This window comes from Dipodomys merriami, unplaced genomic scaffold, assembly GCF_024711535.1.
Source record: "Dipodomys merriami isolate MVZ:Mamm:240054 unplaced genomic scaffold, mDipMer1.0.p SCAF_12, whole genome shotgun sequence".
In the NCBI taxonomy this organism is placed as follows: Eukaryota; Metazoa; Chordata; class Mammalia; order Rodentia; family Heteromyidae; genus Dipodomys; species Dipodomys merriami.
The window spans coordinates 4,618,311-4,640,800 of record NW_027202493.1 but is presented as its reverse complement, the minus strand read 5'-3'; the positions used below and the strand labels follow the sequence as shown (position 1 = coordinate 4,640,800).

Below are 22,490 nucleotides of genomic sequence, written 5' to 3'. Positions count from 1 at the left end.
GTGGTCCTCAGGGGTCACCTCAGAGGGGAATGGGTGTGACCATGTGACAGGTGTGGTGTGATGAAAATGCCCTGACAGTAGATATTGATGTTCGTTATATAGCTTTGTGAATGTACTAAATGTCATTGCTGCTGGGCATGGTGGCTCATTCCTGTTAGCTACATGGGAAGTGAGATTAGGAGATCTCAGTTTGAGGCTAGCCTGGGCATAAAATTTCTTTTTTTTTAAAAAAATATTGTGAAAATACCATACAGAGGGGTTACAATTACATGGGCAAGGTAATGAGTACATTTCTTATCAAGCATTGTAGCCTCCTCCTTTGTTTCCCCTTCCCATCCCTTCCCATCCTCCCCCCGACCCCCTGGACATAAATTTCTTGAGACTCCATTTCAATTAATGACTAGGTGTGGTAAGGAATACCTAACACCCCCAAAGATAGTGGAAGCACAAACAGATCATATCCCAGGCTGACCTGGGCATAAAGTGAGACTACCTCCAAATAACCAATGCAAAGAGGCCTAGAGGCCTAGCTCAGTGGTGGGGTATCTGCCTAGCCAGGGCAAGGCTCTGAGTTCAATCCCCAGTTCAGCTTAATTGGAGGAGGTGGTGGTGGGATATGTTCTTTGGAAGCACTGTGAAATCCAGGGTTTGTCTTCTAGTTGGGGCCAGGTCCTGACCAGGAACAAATGTGGCAGTGAATGGAGTCTCTCAATGAAGTATGAGCATCAAAATACACCCAAAGTCTCAGCTTATGATGATTCTCTGCAAAAGTCCAACTGTGCTCGCTCAAAGCCACCTCCTTCTGGAGAAGCCAGGTCCCCCACAGAAGCACATTTTGTTCAATCTCCTAATTTTCCTCCTCCTCCTCTTGTGCCAGTACCAGGACTTGAACTCAAGGCCTTGCCACTCTTGCTTGGCTTTTTCACTCAAAACTGGTACTCTACCATGTGAGCTATATCTCTACTTCTGACATTTAACTGGAGATAAGGTGTCATGGACTTTTCTACCCAAGCTGATTTTGGACAGTAATCCTTAGATCTCAGCCTCCTGAGTATCATGGATACAGATGTGAGCTATTAGTGCCTAGCCAATCATCTTTATATCCTCCCAGCCAGACCCACGGCCTTGGGCTTCTCTGCCTCCCAGGCATCCAATACAGCAGTAGAAAATATTTGTGGCTCAGCAACCGACGACTCAGGCAGGCCCCCTGGGAAGAGTGGATGGGCTTTTGTATGAACCATACCATGAAATCTGAGACTTTCACCTCATTGCTCTGTAGACAGGGAACCATCTGTTCCAGTGGGATTTTCTGGGGCTGCTCATGTGGCAAATCCCTCTCGAACTATTTTCCAGCATGAATTCCCCAAAGAAGTTGTGTTCCATTTCACCTTAAACATGGTAAGCTTAATTTTGGAATTAAAACTGTCTATAGCGTTGTTATGTTGGGCTGTAAGGTTCGTCAGTGTTGACTGAGCTTTTGAATCAAATGGATGTAGAAAATTGACACTGATTGTCTAGATGGGAGCTAGGTAGCCAGGGTCTTTGGCTCTAGTGAAGATGCTCTCAAAACCCAGTGAAATGCACACAAAACTGTCATGCACACACACACACACATCACATTGATGTGTATTTCAAAGGGAGGTTTTGGGTTTCTTTTTCTCTTCTCGTGTCTTTCCCTCCCTGATTCAGAGCAAACTGTTCTGAAGCAAACGGTCTTTTTCACACCTGACTCCGCGAGTGGTGTGGCTCATTTTTGCTTTGGCAGTCAAAATGGAAGAGGAAACCTGCGGCTTCCCCACCTCTGCTTTGAGGGTGGGGGGTGTCTTCCGCTGGGCTCTCGGGGCTGGCCGCCCCGGCTTCGCTGCCTTACTCCACGGCTGCAGAAGCCGCCTGGCATGCACGGAGCAGGTCCCACGGAGAAGCCACTATATTTAGGTTTCGGATGTTGTTAGCCTGACTTGATTGCATTTAAATTGCATCCATCTCCCCACGTGGGAGGACGGAGTCGGAACCGGACGGACCTGCCCTTGACGCACGGAGGACTTAGGGCAGATTACTTCAGGCCGGGAGTCTCGGTTTCCTCACTGGGAGCTGGATGGATACTCCTGGGATGGATCCCCAGAAGACACTCCAGGGCCACCCCTGAACACGGGTGCCCTCCCAGGCCCTCAGACAACCTCCCGCTCAGGACACGTTTCCCAGTTTGCTCTCCATCTGAAAAAGACCCTACAGCCCGAGTTAGAGCCGCGCGGCCCACTGCGCTCCCAGGACGCTGACACGGCGATCCGGAAGACAGCGCTGTGTGTTCAGTCCCAGCTCAGGAGGGAGGAGAGCGGGGTCGGGCGGTGAGCCCGCACCCCGGCCCTCCGCCCTCCCGCCGGGCCATCCCCGGCGCGGACACCTGCTGCGAGCGGCCGCGGGGCGTCCCACCCACCTGCCCCGCTGCTCCCGGCGGAGGGGGCGGGCGGAGGGGAGGGGGCGGTGCCCCGGCCCTGCGGCCCCGCCGCCGCCGCCGCCACCCTCGCCCCCTCGGCGCAGCCCGCGGCGCCCCGGCACCCCTCTCCTCCCCCGGCCGGCTCCGCGGAGTATTGTACTCACATCCGGGGCTGGGTTTTGCTTTCAAGCGAAACGTAATTAACCCGGAAAAAAGAACCGAGAGACAGGAGCGCCGGGGTGGGGACGGGGGAGAAGAGCGCGCGCGGAGCGCCGGGCACCCGGAGCGGGGCTGCGCCAGCGAAAACGCCCCGCGGCCCGGAGACGCGCCCCCGCCCCGATGTGACCCAGCCCCGGCCCTGCACGGCGGGGTGAGTCGGGCTCGCGAGGGCCGCCCGGGCGGGCGCAGGGCGGAGGGTGGGACGCGCCCGTCCCGCGGCACACGCGCCCCCCCCCCCCCCGCTCCGGGGCGCGGCGGGTCCCGGGCGCAGCCCCTCCTCTGGTCCCCCGAGCGCCCGCGGTGGCCGAGGTCGCGGCCGCCAGGGGTCGGGCTGCGGGGGTGGGGCCGGGGCGGGCGGGGCGGGGGCTCGGCCGAGCTACATTTTCTCACGTTTGCCGGAGGGAAAAGTTCTCTGCGGGTCCTGGCGCCGGGGCAGCGGCCCCGCAACGACCGCCCGGGCTGCGGGTAGGGGAGGAGAGCAGAGCGCGTCCCAGGCAAGTCCCTCGCGCACGGATTGGGCCTTGGAGACTACTCTTCCCCCCCAACCCCCACTCCGCTACCTTATTACTTGGCGGGTCTAGATGGCCCCCAGGGGACCGGGGTGCACCCCTCCTTTTCTTTGGGGTCCCGCCCGCAGTTTCTGGAATTCTTGGCAGTGGAGATGACTGGGTAGAAAAGTGCCCTCAAATGCAGGCGGGGTGCCAGGTTAGGTCATTCCCTCGAGGGGAACTATCTCTCTCTCTCTCTCTCTCTCTCTCTCTTTTTCCATCAACTTCTTCACCTTACATGCTTCCCTTTTCGAATCCAGTTCTGGAGATTATTTCGTCAAGATGAGAAGAGAGGGGTGGGGAGAGAGGGGGAGAGAGAGAGAGGCCCGGGGGAGGTCAGGAAGGGTGTCCAGGCTCTGCAGCCGCGCTCCCTTGTCCCGCACCTCTCCCCTCCCCTCCCCCCCTCCAGCATTTTGCCCTAAAGGCTTTCTTCCTTTACATTAGTGGTTCTAGACACATCTTCTATCTTTAATTTGCATTATTTCTTTAGGATTTGGGAGGATTTCCCCTCTCCTACTATTTTTTTTCTTTATTTGGTGAGAGAGCTTTCAGCCACTGCAAGGCAAAGGCTCTAGAAAAAGATACATTTTTTTAACCTTAGTTGCATGATTTAATAGGGCTGGGATTATAAAGACAGGCATAAAGGGCTTTGCATAGCCGAGTCTTTAGGGAGCTCCTGTCTGGTGGAGGGTGCCTAGAGCCTAGTCCCTAGTACTGGGAACATTACCTGGGTAGAGGCTTTTTCAAGACCATCATCACTGTGGCCTTCTTCACTCGAAGGCAGATATTTTTGTCATAAATATCTAGCTTGTAGTCCAGACTCTGGAGGCCTACTCAGCGTAGGATATCTAGGTACTAAGAAAATGTTTGTGAGTGTCAGCACATGAATTGTTCGTATTTGTTGAAACGGAGAGAAAAAGCAGTGTGGCAGTAGGTCAAGCTGTAGAAATTTGGTGCATCCAGCTGGTTCATGGACTTTTTGCTCTGGCAGTTGCTTTTAGATAGAAACATTCTTTGGCTTTGTAAACTTTTGGGTTTTTTTGGCTGCTAGTACTGGAGCCTTAGCTTTTTTGCTCAAGGCTGCCACAACTCCATTTCTAGCTTTTTTTTTTTTTTTTTTTTTTTTTGGTGCTTCATTGAAGATTCTCATGAACTTTCCTGCTCATGCTAGGTTTGAACCAAGATTCTCAGACTGCAGCCTCCTGCATAGCTAGGATTACAGGTGTGAGCCAACAGTCCCCAGCTACGTAGACCCAATTTTTTTTTACAAATCTTCTGTGACACTCCTAGCTGATGATGGGAACCTTGCTCATTTCATAGATGGCTAATGCCTGGGTATTGATTGGGAAACTGCTGGTCCTTTGCTGAAGGACTTTTGAAATGTTCCTCTCCTTGTCATTGCTCATGCTTTGTCTCTCTTCTGTGTAAGGAAACAAGGCCTGCAAATCCCGTCATGTCACCTTAGTGAACTCTGTTCACCTTAGTATTTTGCCAAGGTCAAAATAAATCCTAAAGACATGCAGGTGTTCCTTGGTGGCTGCCTATGGAGAAATTCCGCAGAAGTGGGCTGCTGACTGCATGCTTCCCAAGGAAGGCCCTGGCTTCCCAACCCCAGCAAAGATGGGGTATGTAGGCATCAGCCCTGAGTCAAGCCCCAGAGCAGCACTCCTACTAGCTTGGCAGGTGTTTGCCAAAAGTATTAGAATTAGGTAGAGCCAGGCAATAGTTGCATGGTCTTTGTAGTGTGCATCCAGCTGGTACTTCCTCGATTTCCTGTCTTTTTCATAGTGCAGGTGCATGGGTGGATGATGCCCGTTACAGGCAATATGACTCAGATTAGATCTTGCTGTAGACCACAGTACAGTAAGTGCCTCTTCTGATTCACTGACTGGGCTGTGACTCTTCTTGTGCCTTGTGACACAGACGTGGGGCTTGGGAAGGAGGCTCTGGCTGGGATGCTGGGTGGCACTGCGCCTCTCTCCCTGTGAGCAGTTACTTTCGGTTTCTCATCTGTGGTAATGAGCTATACAAGGACTCCAGCAATCCAATCTCTTAGGCTTTGGAAAAGGAAGGAAACAGAGCAGATATTAAAGCATGGTAGCCTGTGTGAAGTGAAAAATCCTAGCCCTGCCTAGGATTGAAGCAGGGAATTGGACAGGCTGGAGAGATAGGGCTACTGGGTTCCTGTGGGGCCTATGGATCTTTGTTTCAAATCTTGGGGCTGTTCTGCTCTCTCTCCCTTCCTCCTATTTAGTTCTGAACCTTCCACAAACCTCTTTTTGGGAGACAGGGGCCTTCTATAAAGCCCAGTCTGGCCTGGAACTGTCCATCTTTCTGTCCCAAAGTCCTGAGTGTTGGATTTTAGGTATGCACTACCACTCTGGGCTCCCTTGCAACCCTTTAGGCTTTATACATGATCTGAAAGTCCTTACTCTACTTACCTCAGTTGGTTAAAGTTACTTGGTTGCAGTTAAAGGGTGAATTTGGCTCCTGGAGCCTCCCAGGTGGGTAAAAGGCTTTTGGCTTGGCACTGTGGTATGCCTTTGTATTCATAAAGGATGCCAGCTGAGGTAGAAGGTGTGAAGCAGGTCCTCCCATCTTCTGCTGTGAAGAAACACTGCAGTGAAAGCAGCAGACATGCCCATGCAGCTGCTCACAGCTGTCTTCTGTGGCCCAAGGGCTGGGCCAGAACAGTCCCAGGGTCCCTTTCCTGGTATCTGAGGGTCCTGTGTAGGTTTTGCTAATTTTCAAAGTTGTCTGTGAGAGAACCTGGCTCTCATGAAAATATATAAGTATATAACTACATATATATTAACCTCTTGGGGAATTTTTAGACATGGAAAACATAATGTTTTTTTGAAGTACAGGGGAGATTGGGAGGAACTGATGGCTTTTCTTATGAGAGGTAACCAAATGGCACAACATTCCCATTGATATTTGCTCAGTGATATTGATTGGGTAGAGGTGGCCCCTGTAGATATCTGAACTTCCTGTGTTAAGCAACTTTGCAGTAGCAGTAGTGACAGTGTGACATGCCTACTACTTGTTAGGCATGTTGTACACACACACACACACACACACACACACACACACACACACACACACACACACACACACACACACACACACACACACACACACACACACACACACACTCCTCCCCCAGGGATTTAATCCAGGGCCTTGAGCATGCTCTGCCACTGAGCATACACATTTTATGTATTAGAGCTTACTTAAGTTACCAGTTCTCATATTCAGTCCTTTCCACACATTATTTCATGTTATTCTCCAAGCAACCTCAGAAGTAGGTAAAGTGAGGAAACCGGCCCAGAGGTGCTAAGTAGCTAAGGCACAGTTGAGTCCAGGCCCACACCAGCCTCTAAAACTTACCCAGGCCTTTCACTTGGAGTCAGCACACTCTTTTCAATGGGAAGTTTCTTACAAAACTTCAAAAATATATCTGCTGATCAGTCACCTGCACATCCGCCTCACCACACCCAGCCCTTCTTCCTTCCCTAAATCTAGAGACCAGCCTTCAGATAGACACACCTAGGCCACCCACACTTCCCCTTCTGCACGTGGCAGAGGCCGGGGGGGGGGGGTCACTAATGCTGCCTTTTTTTTTTTTGTCAGTACTGGGGCTTGAATTCAGGGCCTGAGCACTGTCCGTTAGCTAGCCATTCCACCACTTGAGCCACACCATTTCTGGTTTTTGGTTGTTAATTGGAGATGAGAGTCTCATGGCTTCAAGTGGAATCCTAAAATTTCTGCCTCCTGAATATGCTGCTGCTTTCTTTTCTTTTTCTCCCCCTGGTTGATACCACATAGCTCAAGCTTCCTGTGCAGCTTTTTTTTTTTTCCTGTCCAAGACTGGATCTCAAACCCAGTACCCCAATGCTTTCATTCATTGGCTGGTTTTCTACCAACTTAATCTCCAACCCCATCCCATGCAGCTCTTGCAAGGAGTCCACAATGAGACTGAACTTAGTGTTCTCTTGGTGGGACTTTCAGGATTCTGAGCTGTCTCTGCTTCTACAGGTAGAGAACCAACGGTGACTGCCACCTGCTGTGGTGATCTTTCTGGTGACATGGTCTGATGCATCTTCAAACTTGGTTGCCCATAGCTCCACCAACTACATTTTTTCTGAACAGAGCTGAGGGGCTGTTAGGAGAGAGAAGCCATAAATACTTAAAATACTTCATTTCAGTGGTGCCAATTTGCAGTCACTCTTGCCTATTTTCCATTACTTCTCCCCCCCCCCCCTTTAATTCTTTCTTGTGTGTGTCTTGTTCCCTGTCTCTCAAGCCTGGGGTCCCCTGAGGTTTGGGCCATCTTCTCCCTCCAACCCCCATTCCTGAAGATGTTTGCATTCCTCACCCCACACTTCCGCTGGGAACAAGTTCTCAGTACATTCCCTTCTCTCTCACATTACGCTCCTGCCTTAGACTTCTGGAATTTGCTCTTATGACCGTTGTTGTAAGTGTGGTGACATTAGAGCAGGAGGAAATGGATGCTGCCAGACTCTGATCTGTGACTGGCTCTCAGGCTTGAGCTCAAGTTGCTATAATTGTGTGTGCTGTTTTTACTGGGCTCTTGGCATTGTTGAGGCTCCATGGCTCCCCAAGTCACTCCCAAGTATCTTGCACACTAAACAGTTCCCTGATGCTGGGGTCTTCCCGTAGGGTAACAGTAGCTAAGTGACTGTCTGGGTCTACCTTCCTACCTGGGTTCCTGTCTGCTGTGTTCTATCCCCTCTGAGACCTGTGATGCGCTTTCTGCTCTGGCTGTTCTGTGTGAGTCTCTCAGACTCTGCTCAGGAGAAGCAAGTAGGCCGGTGACATGAGCCCTGCAGGTCTTGCCATGTGACAAGAGGGACCTTCTAGACTTGGACTGGAAAAGTCCTTGTCCTACTAACATAGACTAACATGAAAGAAAAAAAATCCCTAAATTAAAAAAGTGAATCCATTTCCCCCCATTTGTTTGTTTGCTTTTTTGTCTTTTCTTTTTTGGTACCAGGGATCAAACCCAGGACGTTGCACTTGCTAGGCAAGCGCTTTGCCACTGAGCTACATCCCAGCCCTCCCCCCATTTGTTAGCTGGATTTGTAGCTTATTTTGTAATAGAGACAAAGTTATGTGAAGCTTTCTCTTTTGTCACTTCCCCTTCATTTTATTGACCTCAAATAGATCAGAACAGTTCAGCAGATGAATCTGCTCTTCACTTTCCTTTGTCAACTACATTAGCTGTCTTAAGAATCAAGAGGGCTGATGCAGCAAACTATGGCATTTTTTTTTTTTTTTTTTGTGGCCTTGAGGATTGAACCTCGGGACATGAATGCTGCTAACAAAATACTCTAGCACTGAGCTATCTTTCCAGTCCTAAACCACAGCTTTCTTTATTTCATAGCTCTGGAGCTTTTTCTTTTCTTTGTTGCCTTGTTTCTTCCTTCCTTCCTTCCTCCCTTCTTTCTTTAGTGCTGGCTCTGGGGTTTCAACTGGGGTCTCTCACTTGTGTTGGTGGTTGTCCAAGGCTAGAATTTTACCACTTGAGCCACAGTTCCATTTCTGGCTTTTTGCTAGTTAACTGGAGAGAAAACTTACAGACTTTTTTTGCCCAGACTGATTTTGAACTGGGATCTTTAGATCTCAGCCTCCTGAGGAGCTAGGGTTACAAACATCATCAGTGCCTGGCAGTTGTAGCACTTTTAGTTTAAATTTTGAATCATCTGTTCCCTTTGTTTATCCATCCACCGATTCACTTTACTTTAAATTTTAGAAACTTTATTATTGTTTTTTGAAATAGGATGTCTCTGTGTCAGCCAGACTGGCCCCAAATTCCTGAGTTAATCACTTCTGCCTCAGTCTCCCAAGTAGCTGGGACTGCAGGTATGTTTCACCTTGTCCAATTAGCCATTATTTTAAAATGTCAACTTCATCTCTCAAGTCTGTGAGTTAGTTGTGTGTGTGTGTGTGTGTGTGTGTGTGTGTGTGTGTGTGTGTGTGTGTGTGTGTGTGTGTGTGTGTGTGTGTGTACAGGTTTATCTCAGGGACTAGGCACTGTTTCTTAGCTTTTTTACTTAAGACTGGTACTCTACCACTTGTGCCCCACATTCCCATTTCCAGGTTTTTGCTGGTTAATTGGAGATAGAGTCTTACAAACTTTCTTGTTTGGGCTGGCTTTGAACCTTGATCATCAGATCTCAGCCTCCTGACTTGGTAGGATTACAGGCCTGAGCCTCTAGCACTCAGGATCCCATCTCCCACATCTTAAGAAGGAAGCCTTTTGGTGCTTCTTGTCAGGGAGTCCATTCCCTTTTTCAGAGCCCTAGTCATAATATAGACCTGGTTTTGTAGCAAGACTTGTGCTTAAATGCTTAGTTGGCTTCAAGGACATTGGCTCCTTTTATGAAGAACTGAGAGTAAAGATCCAAACCATCAGGGGAAAGAAAGGATGAGACTCCAGGCAAGGAGTTAGTATAGGAAGTAAGAGACTCAGCTAGATTGCAGGGTGTGAGGCCTTAGGCAGGTATCTAACTCTTGTGTAATTATGATGGATGAGATAGGAACTTACTAGATTTAGGTCTTTGATACATTAGAGAGCCACAAGAGAGCTATAATTTAGGCAAGATTTTATTTGTTCATGAACTTGAGAAGGTTGAGAAATTTAGGTTCAGTTTCAAAACTTAGATGTCTGTGGTGGGAGTACTTGTGATATTAAGTAGCTTTCTCTTCTGCTAAATAACCACAGATTTCCTGTAGAAAATTTGTAAAATATGGAAAAATGTAGAAAAGTAACTGAAATTCACCTATAAGTCATAGATAATAGCTATGAATATTTGTGTAGTTATCCACCTAATTTTAAAAAATCCACAGTAGGAATAAAAACACCATTTAGATCATTGAGAATATATTTTATGTTATTTTGTATCTTTGAAAAATTTATGAGTCTGTAAAGTTTATTAGAAATTACTTAACACAGTTTTTAGGCAGTTGTATATTTCCTTATGAGAGTTTCTCAGACTTTAATTATTCTCTGAGCATTGGGACACTCAGGATATTTCCAACTTTGTTGTTGTTATACATTTTATTACAGTTGCCAGCTTCTTACTTTAATCCTTATTTGCATCATTGTTTATTTGCTTGGACGAAATCCTAAAAGTAGAATTACTGGGTCAGAGGGTATAGACATTTTTAGCTGCCTTGTTACAGATCGCTAGATTGCTTTCCAGAAAGGGTCATTCTCTTGTCTCGGGTGTATAAAAATTCTGCATTTTTTTCATGTGTACCACATCACTTTTAAGCAGCAATCGATTCCTTGTATCTTAGTCCTGACTTTTCTCTGTCTCTTTCTTCCCTGAGTATGTTTGATTTTCTTAGAGTCTTTGTTCCAGCTGTCTCTTTGTTCCAACCCTGAGGGTCTCAATTTCTGGACAGTTTTACTCCTGGTTTGAATTTCTGGTGGTGAAACCAAAGGCTTTGAAGTGGGCAGTGGAAGAGAGAGACTTGGGCAGGGAAACCTCATAGGTTTCCCTCATTTCATCTTCTCAGGAGCTTTCTCTATGAGGCGGGGCATGAACATTTAACTACCTACTGCTGGTGGTGGAGGAGTCCATGCACACTCACTTTCTCCGAGATTCACTTTTGCTTTTCTTTTTCATGTATGTATGTATGTATGTATGTATGTATGTATGTGTGTGTGTATGTATGTATGTATGTATGTATGTACTTATTTATTTATTGTGCCAGTACTAGAGCTTGAACCTTAGGATTTGGACACTGTCCCTGAGCTTTTCCACTCTACAGCTCCACTTCTGCCTTTCTGGTAGTTAATTGGAGATAAGAGTTTCACAGACTTCCTGTCCCAGCTTGCATTGAACCTTGACCTTCAGATCTCAGCCTCCTGAGCAGCTAGAATTACAGCCACCAATTGGTGATCACTTTGATCTTAATTAAATGTGTAACTTAATTCCAATTGCAGCACATGCGAACTTATACATTCTGCTGAGGAAATGTGGATCCTATAATAACGTTCTTCTTTTTATTTTACTATTTTTTAAGTTAGTAACTTAAAGTGTCAGCTAATTTTAATTTACACTTTCAACTTTTTAATCGAAAAATATTTACAAACTTTTTCCACTTTATGTTTTGTCTACCTTTTAGTAAAGATACATTCTTTAGTTATTTGTCTTATTTGGAGTCATGTTTTGGTTTAGTTTATGTGTGTTTGTGTGTTGGGGGGTGGGTGTCAGAGAGACATATGGAGACAGACAGACAGACAAAGAGATTATGTGCACATAGATTCTTGATTTGCTTTTACCAAAATCCAGGAAAGTAGGTGAAGAAAGAAACAAGTATGAACAAAATTTCACCCTCACCAATCATTATGAATTTCAGATTGGCAACAGTTTAAAATGAGAATATTCCATGAATTTAAGAGATAGTGATGGTCACATAAATAGATAAAATATTTTTAGAAAATGCTTTTGCTAGAGGTCTAAAAACTATTAAAGAACATATTGTATATTATTACTTGGAATTTGTGCTCCTTTCATGTCAATGAGGAGACAGAGGATGAAAATATGAAGTCAGCATTAAAGTAGTAAAAAATTGAATTAACCTAACAATCCAATCATAGAGATGCAGGTAGGGAAATTATTGTAAAACCAGTGCTTGCATGTTACGAAGCCATTAAAAACAGTGATTATAAACACTATCAACATGGAATATCCAATATGTCTGTGATATCATTTCAAATCTTTAATTGGTCATTTATATAGAAAGGGACCTAGAAGCATTAAAAAAAAAAAAAAAAGAAAACTTAGCCTGAGTGGTTTTAGAAACGTTCCAGGCCAGGTATGGAGGGGCATAATTATAATCTCAGTAGTCAAGTTGGAAGCCAGCCTGAGCTACGTAGTGAGATCCTATCTCAAGATAACCCACACAGAAACCCCAAACAAAACATAACAAATTCCGGCATTGTTATATTCTACTTTCTGTATAAAAACCAGAAACAACTAGGGACGTTTGTCATGCTTTGGAAAGATAGGGCACTGGGTGGGTTGGCAGAGGTGCCTTCTCTTAAAAATATTCTGTGTTCCTTGTCAGTCTTGTGTAGTGAAGACTAGAGGCTGCTTGCTAGATTGTTTCATTAGGATACTAGATCAAAAGCAAAGGAACTCTCTAACCCAGTGAGAAGAGTTCCCTTGTGCCTGGAGATGGAGCAGAGCTGGTCACTGTCTAGGTGTGGGGTTCTGTTCTTTCCCAGGGGGTCGGGAGAGGGGACTTCTGGGAGGAACAAAGGCATGCCACCTGTACTTCATATTTTATCAGTAGGAAATTTGTTAAAATGCAGCCCCCATAAGTGCTGAGGGTCAGGTGCAGTGGCAGAACCTTGTTTAGCATGTGTAAGGTCCTGGGTTCCAGCTCCTACACTACCAGACGGAGAAAGAAATGAAGGCAAGGAGGGAGGGAGAGGGAAGGGGAAGGGAAAGCAAAAGGCAAGACAGGGAGAGTAGAGAAAGGGCAGGCGGAATGAATGAATGAGTGAATGAATGAATAGATTTGAGATAATTTGATTTTTGAGAGTCAGAAAAGAAACGATGTAACTAGAGGAAGTTAGTGGGACTTGGAAGGACATTTCAAAGCCTTGCCTTGGCGATTGGGGGAACTCCTTGGCATCTCTACAGGGGATTAGTTCTAGGATTCTCAAAGACAATAATATCCACAGAGGCTCAAGTTCTTTATATCCAGCAGCGTTGAATTTGCATGGAACGTATGCACACTCTCCTGTACACTTGAAGCCATCTTCAGATGGCTTACCACACCTAACACAATGTAAATGCTATGTGAGTTATTCTGTAAACATGAGAGTATTTATGGAATAATGACAAGAAAACAAAGTCTGATGTACAAAGATTCAGGATTTTTTGTTGTTTCTTTTGTTTTGTTTTTTGGTCAGTCAGAGGGCCTATGCTATTATGCACAGGGCCAGCACTCTATGAGCCACAGCTTCATTTCCAATTTTCTGGTGGTTAATTGGAGATAAGAGTCTCATGAACTTTCCTGCCCAGGTTTGAACTGAGATCCTCAGATCTCAGCCTCCTGAGTCACTAGGACTACAGGCCTGAGCCACCAGGACTAGGCAAAATCCATTAAACCTTAAATTTTTTTTGTGGTGCTGGGGATTGAATGCAGAGCCTTATGCATGGTAGGCAAGTCATCTACTCTTGGCTATATACCTTCAACACCAGATAAAATTAATGTTTAAAAATGCAAAGGCTGACTGCAGATGTATGTTCATCAAGTTGTCTGCACTTTGGCTCCTGTTACTGGCACCCCTTTGCTTCTCAGGCTACCCGTTTGCTACAGAATTGGCTGCAGATGGAGTTGCAGAGACCATTTTTAGAGGCCTCTGAACAGGGAGGAAATCCAGAGACGACATTGGTTGGTGGTAATAGTAGAAGAGACTAAGAGAGGGTTCTGGGATTGCAGACTCTGGACCAAATCTTAGTGCTGTTTAGACAAAGGATGTCCAAAGGAGATGACAGAGGATTGGGACCTCGGGTGTCACATTTGCGCTGTGAGCATCATTGGTTGTTGATTGTCAGTCTGCGTGGGGTGGCTAGAAGATAAGCACATTTCTGTATGATGCTGACTCCCCACCTCCCACAGTCTGACAAGCCCTGTGACTCAGATATTTCCCAGGATATCTGAGCTCCTCCCCAACTCCAGATCCACAGTCAAGAGATGGTAGAAATAGATCTTTCCTTCTGGTCTTTCCACTTGGCTCATGAGGGTCTTCCTTCATCTGCATATCCATACAGATGTGAAACCCCTAGAGAGAAGTAGAAAGTGCCTGTACTCCAGCCTCTGTCTAGAGGAAAAAGCAGGCACTGGTTACTCCTGCAGGCTGAAAGGGGGATATTTATGTGCAATTAGACACTGCTTCCCAGCTGCTCCAGAGGTGGTCAGCCTTGTTCTCCATCACGGTAATGTTTTTCTTAGAGATTTCACCAAGCACCAAGAGCTTTATGGACCCTAGAAATTATACTGTGTCTGGGCCTGGGTTGGCATCCAGTGTTTCCCCATCCACGCATACCTCTTTTGGTCTGTCTCTCTGTGTATGCACATATGTGGCACTTTTTGTTTCTGAGGCAGCTTCTTGCATTGCAGAGCCCCTTGTAGAGATAGGAAGATCATTCCCCAGTTCTTGTAGGAAGGTGTCAGTCTGTTCTCTTAGGACTTGCCTCCTCTGAGCCTGAAAGACGAGGGCTGTCATGTCCCTGTAACTTACTGACCCAGTGTCATGTGTGGTGACAGTCTCAGGCTGCCATTTTACAACTTTTGCTTGGCCTTGGGCCTCAGTGGACTTGGACTATTGTGAATTTTGCTCATGGGAGTCAGTTGGAGTACATAGGTGGATATTTCCTCTGCTCTTGCAATCCCTTTTGCGCTTTCTGAGAGGCTCAAGGATATTGTGAAGAGAAGGGGCACAGTATGGAAGTGTGGTTTGTCTCCCATTACCAGAGATCCTGTTCTGGGGTCAAGGTACCCAGAGCTCTGGGGACTTTCTCCTACATCTTTGTATTCTAGCCAAGATAAGGAGTATGTGGGTAGCTGTGTGCATCTTCTCAGGCTGGGTAACAAAGCACACAGTTTGAGAGACTAGAACAATAGAAATTCTTTTTCTCCTAGTTCTAAAAACTGCAAGTCCAAGGTCAGGGGGCCAATGGGTTGGTCTTGCTTGATTGGGATGAAGAGAGATCTGTTCCAGGCCACTCTCTTAAAAAGAACTAAATATTAGCAACAATTCCAGCTACTCTGGGAGGCAGGGGTAGCGAGATCACAGTTTGAGGCTAGCCAGGAGAAAGTGAGATACTTTATAACAAACTAAAAGTAAAAAGGGAAAAACTTATTTAAAAAAGGGTTGGAGACCTAACTCAAGTGGCCTAAGCCCAAGAGCCTGAGTTCAATTCTGAGTACTGTGGGGGAAAAAAGATCTATCTTGGTAATTTGCTGTGCAACTTAAAGCTAAGATTATGTATATAAGATGAAATCTAGCACACTCTTGTTATATTTATGAATATAATTAGATCAAAATGAGTTACATCTTACTTTGTGGAGAGTAATAATTGTTATTACAGTTTCTAAGGTGCACAGGACATGCCTGGCATCTGATTCACAGCCAAAACTTATGAAGAGTAGGTCCAATAATCACTTTGATTTTATAGTGGTTATCGGCAGCTAGGGTGCAGAAAGATGAAACAGTGAGTCGCAATTAATAAGTATCCAGACCTAGAATTGAAGCCATTTCTAGGCTGGCTGGGATGCAGTGCAGTGGTAGAATACTTGCCTACTATGCTTGAATGCCTGGTCTCTCCATCTTCAGCATTGCTGAAAAACAAAAAAAGAAAAGAAAAAAAAGAGTCACCGTGGAGTCACGGGAAAGCTAGTTGAGCTTTGATGATTGCTCGCAAGAGTTTTGGAAGAGGTTTCTAGGGTCTGGTGGGATGGGCCCTTGGTGCTGTGGGAAAAGAAGTTGATGGGAGGGAGTCAAGCCAAGGGCAGGTGAGGTCCCTCCAGGTCCTGAGCCAGAGCCTGCTCATCCTCCTCACCAGCACCTCCTCCTGCCCTGCAGGTGATGTGAGCAGAGCCCAGGAATGCCTTATGTGGATCGGCAGAACCGTATCTGTGGGTTTCTGGACATCGAGGAGAATGAGAACAGTGGCAAGTTCCTGCGGAGATACTTTATTCTGGACACCCAGGCCAACTGCCTTCTCTGGTACATGGACAACCCCCAGGTGAGAGGCTAGGAGGGGAGGGCAGGGCTGGCTGCCCATCTCTGAGGAAGGATGCAAGGATACACTGGGCCTGCATCAGACACCAGAACCACCTCAGCCTGCTGGTCATTAAGGAAGGAGAAGACCCTTTGATATCACACTCACACACACACACACACACACACACACACACACACACACACACACACACACACACACACACACACACAACCTTCTCAAGGGCTAGGGGATGTAACTCAGTGATAACTGAGTTCTTAGCAGGTGGAGACCCTGGTTTAATATCCAGATTTTTTTTTTAAAGGGAGGAGGAAAAGAACAAAAAAGTGCGGGGTGACCCTAAATCTGGTTCCTTTCTCACGAGAACAGGAATTTAACACTTGCAAAAGTCAGGCAGAGGCTGTCCAGGCTGTCCGGACTGCCAAGCCTGGCTTGTTTCCTCCCTCCTCTGTCTCGCTGGCTCTGTGGTTAGGGCTGTGGCCTAACTAGGCTGCTCCTGCTCTTCCAGTCTGGGGCCCCTCCCTGGCAGAGAATGTGACCTGGTTCCCTGAGCTGGACAGGTGTTAGACATCTTTAGTCTCCTGACTCAGGAAGTCCTGGAGTTCCTAGGTTGGAGGTCACCTCCATTTTTGTCCTTATGCTGCAGATGAGAAAACTGAGTCTTAGATGTTGCAATTGACCTTGGCAAAGACATTGTCAGTGACCTGCTTAGTTTTTGGTGGAGGCCAGGCTCAAAGGTAGGGGCTACCTGAGTGTTATTGCTATGTCTGGGCTTCCTGGAGTCATCACTGAACTGGAAAAAAATTGTTCCTTGGGAACTCAGGATTGTTTTGTTTTTTCTTTTCTGTACCGAGTGTTGCTAGCTCTTTGCTTTCTACTACTTAGGAGTAGGTCAGTGGATTGCAGCTCTGAAAACTGGCATAGCCTCTGAACAGCAAGCTTCTAGGGTACAGCCAAGTGGAGGTGGAGGCGGGTATGGGGCTGGGAAGGCTCAGGAAGAGGAAGGTCTTGGTGTGGAGGGATGACTTGAGCTCTAAGAGGTGGTGTGGAAAAGAGAGTTAGTTATGTGGAGGTCTAGGCCATGATCCAGGTCCAGTCCTCTAGAAGCCTTTGCCATTTGTCTTATGGATCTTTTGACTGAGGGAACACTTACTTGATGCAGAAAACATATACTATAAATCGCTTTCTCCAGCACATCTGTACCCCATGTGCACTTCCACATCTCTAATACGCCTGTGACTTACTTTCCTCTGAAATGGCAGGCATTCAGTCTTGATCCTGCATGCCCACCCTGATATGCTGCTTGCTTGTCACTAATGAGACCTGCTTCCATACCTGATCTGTCTTCCTTCCCTGCCTCAGCTCTGCACAGCACCCACATAGAGCTCAGCAGGTCCAGTAGCACTTGAAGTTCTTCATCTAGCTAAGTGCCAGTGTCTCATGCCTTTAATCCTAGCTACTCAGGAGGATGAGATTTGAGATAGCAGTTAGAAGTCAGCCTGGGCAGACATATCTAAAAGACTCATCTCCAGTTAACCAGCAAAAAACTGGAAGTAGAGGTGTGGCTCAATTGGTAGCACACTAGCACCTCCCCTCCCCCATCCACTTCTTCTTCCCTATTGACAAAGGGCTAGGAGTTAAGTCTTTTGTTGCTAGGAGCCTTGACTTCTGTCCCTCCCAGGAAGAAGACTTGGCTTCTGGCCTTCCCAAAGGGACTCTGGGTCTCACTTCCTTTTCTTTCCCTCACCCCTTGGTGAAACTTCACTCACTCACTGTCTGGTTAGCTCAAGTCATTCGAAGGGATTTTTGTCCTGATTTTCCTGTTTTGTGCTGTGCTTCCTTCTTGAGTGTTCAAGATTCACATTCTCTTGCTTGGGCACTCCTATCCACTGGTGCCTACTGCCTCTCCTGAGAGTTGGACCTTTCCTCATCCTCTAGGCCACAGAGAGTCTGTCTGTCAGTGATAGATTACCCAGTATTGTGGTGCCTTATAGTAGATAGGAAGGAGCTCTTCTTCTTGAGCCACTTTGGCAGCCCCCCCTTTTTGACTTTGGCAGCCCCCCCTTTTTTTGCAGTTATATTAAGTTCTTGTAAACCTTTTGCTTGGGCAAGTCTGTAACAGAGATCCTCCCCAGATCTGCCTCCAGAACGACCCTCTTGGATTTTTAATGTTACAGGTTGTTAGAATTTCCCTTAATCTGACTAGGCCCTCTGATTTAATGTCACTTGGGCCCAGAAATCTGTGCTAACCTTGGGTGCTGTGCATGCTGCCTTCTTGGCTCTCTGGTGTCAGCCTTTATGCTAGTTCCTGCCCTACCTAGAGGGCCTCCTCCCCTTCCCTACCAGCTGAGCTCTTGGGATGCTCTTTGTGCGATAACCTTGGATTTGAATTTCCAGGGTGAGTTCGTGGCCCATTGCTGGGGAATCTTTTCATGTTCCCAGTAAGCAGTAGATTTCAGCTGGCTTGGCACACATACCTAAACCAAAAAGCCTTACTGCATGTAAGCTGGTGATAGTTCAGAACATTTGGTTTCTTCGTTTGTTGGGTTAGTTCTTTGTTGAATTCATGGCCAAGCAGCCTCTCTCTAGACTTGAGGAGTGCTTTGACAGATTGTAAGATGATGTACATGAACATTTATCACTAAGTTAAGCTAAGCACCAGCATTTTCTTCCTTTTTTCTTCTTCTGATACTGGGGCTTGAACTCAATGCTGGCCCTTTACTCAAAGCTAGTGTTCTGGCACTTGAACCACACCTCACTTCTGATATTTTGCCAGTTAATTGGAGATAAGAGCCTCACAAACTTTTCTGTGATCTTCAGATCTCAGCCTCCTGAGTAGCTAGGATTATAGGAGAGAGCCACCAATGCCTAGTTCCATGGGGTTTTCATTTCACTCTGACAGCAAGTGTGATTGGTGGGTGTTACTGTCCTCATTGTCAAAGGTGAGGGAGGTGAGGCAGAGGGGTTACATAAGAAGAAAGTGGCAGAACCAGGACTTTCAGCCTGGCATTCTGGCTCTGGTACCCTTGTCCTCATTGCTGCTAATGAGCCAGTCATCTTAGGGTGGCTGACTTGGGACGATGGAAAGTCTCTAAAGGTAGTCTCTGATTGAGAAAGAGAAGCCAACAGACTCTCAGGACTGGGAGGATCTAGAGGGTAGAGAGAGCATCTGGCTGAGCCTTTGATCCCTAATGTTCAGTCATGTCCAACATTTGATGAAGGACTGAGTAAACTAAAGAGGGATGGAAGAATTGATGGTCAGAAGGCAGGTTGGTCCTTAGGAACTGCAGAAAGTTTAATATTACATTCCTGGGATTAGAGACTGGACTGAAATGGAACAGAAACACTACAGTATGATGATCTGTCCCAGTGGAGAGAAAGACATCAAAGACTGTGTTTACCATTTACCAGGAAAAGGAGACTCTTTAATTTGCTTTGTGTGTGTGTGTGCCAGTCCTGGGGCTTGAACTTAGATCCTGGGCACCTTCTCTGAGCTTTTGTGCTTAAGGTTAGTGTTCTAACACTTGAGCCACAGCTCCATTTGGCTTTTTGGTAGTTAATTGGAGATGCAAGTCTCACAGACTTTCCTGCCTTGGCTGGCCTTGAATGGAGAGCCCTAGATCTCATCTTCCTGAGTAGCTAGGATTATAGGAGTGAGCAATCATTGCCTAACTAGGAAAGACTTTTGATGTGGTGTCATAGTTATTTAACTGGCTTTGATAAATGGGATTTACTGAACCTAAGTCTCTGATCTTTCTTGTTTAAGCCTCCTTGGTAGCTGGTATTCTCCCAGCCATGTCGTTTTTGGTTGTTTCAACTATTTGTAGCGTGTACTGCATGCTTACCATATACCAGGTATTGTGTGAGACATTTTGCATAGACTATCTCATTCAATCCCCTCACTAATTCTGGGGCTTGGGGCTGATACTCCTCTTTGTTCTACATCTCACAGATGGTTAGTTCAGTCTCTACCCACATCTGTGACTTCTTCCTCTTTCTGCTGTTTTTCCTCAGCTCTGTGGAGAGTCTTGTGGATGAAGTGGGATGGGAATTCAATGAGGTCTTTGCTACCAGGGAGCAGCTTCAGGACTAATAATCTTAGTCCATTCTTATAATAAGATAGTCTATCATTTGTTGTCAATGCCAGTGTGCAGATGCCAACATTTCAGTTGTAGGAGAAGGGGTTGTGATTTTCCTTGGTTGGTGTGCATGAGGGTGAGATGGAGGCTGGAGTGGACTCTCCCATGAAAAGGTCTCAGGCCTGGGTGACAAGAGATCAAGGTTACAATCTAGACTCCTCTACTCCATTGATTGGTGTCTTAGGCAAGTCATTTTTGAGCTGAGAAGAATCACCTCACATTTGCTAATCTTGTCCAGTATCTTATAATGGAGTCTAGGAAACAAGGCAGAATCTCTGGCTCCATGGAGTCTCCATTGCAGATTGTGAGCTAGATGATTAAATACAAATTGGGGAGGGGGAGTTATGGGGTTCCCCTTCATGGAGAGGTACCCTCACAGACCAGTGAATGAGATTAGAGTGGTTTGAAAAAAAATTATGGATAGTAAAAAAAGGTATGTACAAAGGGGTTACAGTTATGTATAAATCAGGTAAAGAAGGTAAAGACTACATTTCTTTTTGGACAGTATCATCCCTTCTCTCACTCTCTCCTATCTTTCCGCTTCATCCCCACCCACAAGTTGTATAGTTCATTTTCAACATAGTGTCTAGTGAGTACCACTGCTACATTGATTAGAGTGATTTTTTTTTTTTGTTGGTTGTGGGGCTTGAACTCAGGGCCTGGGCACTGTGCCTGAGTTTCTTTGTGCTCAAGGCTAGTGCTTTACCACTTGATCCATAGCTCCACTTCTGGCATGGGGACTTTTCTGCCTGGGCTGGCTTTGAACTGTGACCCTTAGGTCTCAGCCTCCTGAGTAGCTAAGATTATAGACGTGAGCCTGGAGTGATAGATAATCACCCATTGTTCACATTTGCAGTCATTGTACAGATTTTTGAAATGTTTTAATACACAAGGTTACATGTGATGATTGTACCTACTCTGTCCTGAGTAGAGTTGATGAGGAGCATGGGGTGGGGGAGGGCTTGTGGCTAGGGTCCCAGAAGACCCTGTGGTAAAGAGTAGAGCCCGGCCTACCCTGTGGTAAAGAGTAGAGCCCGGCCTGCACTGAGACGAGGATTTGTGGGCCAGCTTTTCATTGAGGAAGTGCTAAGGAAGGCCTAGGAGGCCAGTTGGGGAGGTGACAGGGGAAGGGAGAAAGCCAGCCAAGGGTGTGAGCATAAAGGGAAGTGGCAAGGGTAGGTTTCAGCCTTAGCTTGAGGGAGCTCTGGGGTGAGCTAGGCTAAGAATTGTCCTAAGAGAGCTGGACTTCATGTGCCTCTGCTGGATGGTCACTGACTAGGGCTCTACTAAGGTAGAAAAGATGGCTTCCAGGAACCAAAGATCAGTCCCCTGAAGCACAGCGTGGGAGTGGGAGAGGCCACAGTATCTGCCAGGGGGGCATGGGGGAGGAATAAGCAGGGAGCAGAACTCAGCATGGGCTATAATTAACCTTGAATGTGTGGCAGTATTTTGAATCATTGTGGTAAAGTAAGGATCCAGGATTTTCCATTCCCAGGCATTAGTGACACTAATCTAAGGACAAAATCTATTAGCTAAAAATGACCCCTCTAAACAGAAGGCGTCAGTAGTATTGATGTATTTGGCTGATGTATTTAAAAGTTGATGTGCTGACAACATCAGGCAAACAGTTCTTATTGCAGAAAGAATGTTCACCATGAGCTGGGCACTGGTGACTCATGCATATAATCCTAGCTACTGAGGAGACTTTAAGATCTGAGAATCATGGTTCAAAGCCAGTCCAGGCAGGAAAGTCTGTGAGAGGCTTATCTCCAGTTAATTACTAAAAAGCCAGAAGTGGAGGTGAGTGCTAACCTTGAACAAAAAGCTCAGGGACAGTGGCCAGACCCTGAATTCAAGCCCCAGGACCAGTACCAAAAAATAAATAAATTACTTAGGTGCATTTATTTTTCCATTATGAAACATCATATTGGAACATCATAATATCGGAAAGAAGATTGCATCTCTCTTGGTGAATCTGGGACCCCAATCAAAACCCTTTTGCTCTGTTAAAAAGGAAAAAAAAAACCTGCAAATAGGTTTTTCCATCAACAGGGACAAAGAGCTTTAGCAGTGCTAACTATGAGATGGATATTTGTCTGCATTTTTGTGGAAAGAAACAGTGTGGGGGAAGATTCTATTAATATGTAATTTATAATGGACAATGATGTTGTCTTCAAGGCTGGCTGAAAATGGGTGTTTTGAAAATAATTATGCTTCTTTGTATGAGAAGTCTTCTTAAAGTTTGGCTGAAATCCACCAATATTTAAAAGGTTTTTGCATTATCCACTTCAATCTGTCTAAATGCCAAGAGCCAGGAAATTGCTTGCTTTTAAAAATGAGCAGTGCAAAATTC

General features: G+C 46.1%; 1 protein-coding gene across 2 annotated transcripts in view; it reads left to right on the top strand.

The window, feature by feature from the left end:
* The first annotated feature begins 2,564 nt into the window (after nucleotides 1-2,564).
* Plekha2 (pleckstrin homology domain containing A2) overlaps nucleotides 2,565-22,490 on the top strand; it is a 61,729-nt gene continuing 41,803 nt past the window's right edge. Inside the window, exons 1-2 of one of the 2 annotated variants that reach the window (XM_070016127.1) lie at nucleotides 2,565-2,804; nucleotides 15,839-16,001. In XM_070016127.1, coding sequence (XP_069872228.1) covers nucleotides 15,861-16,001 — 141 coding nt within the window. In that variant the 5' untranslated portion in view covers nucleotides 2,565-2,804; nucleotides 15,839-15,860. Of the gene's footprint in view, nucleotides 2,805-3,022; nucleotides 3,148-15,838; nucleotides 16,002-22,490 lie in introns of those variants that run through there. The other variant, XM_070016128.1, reaches the window with a different exon arrangement.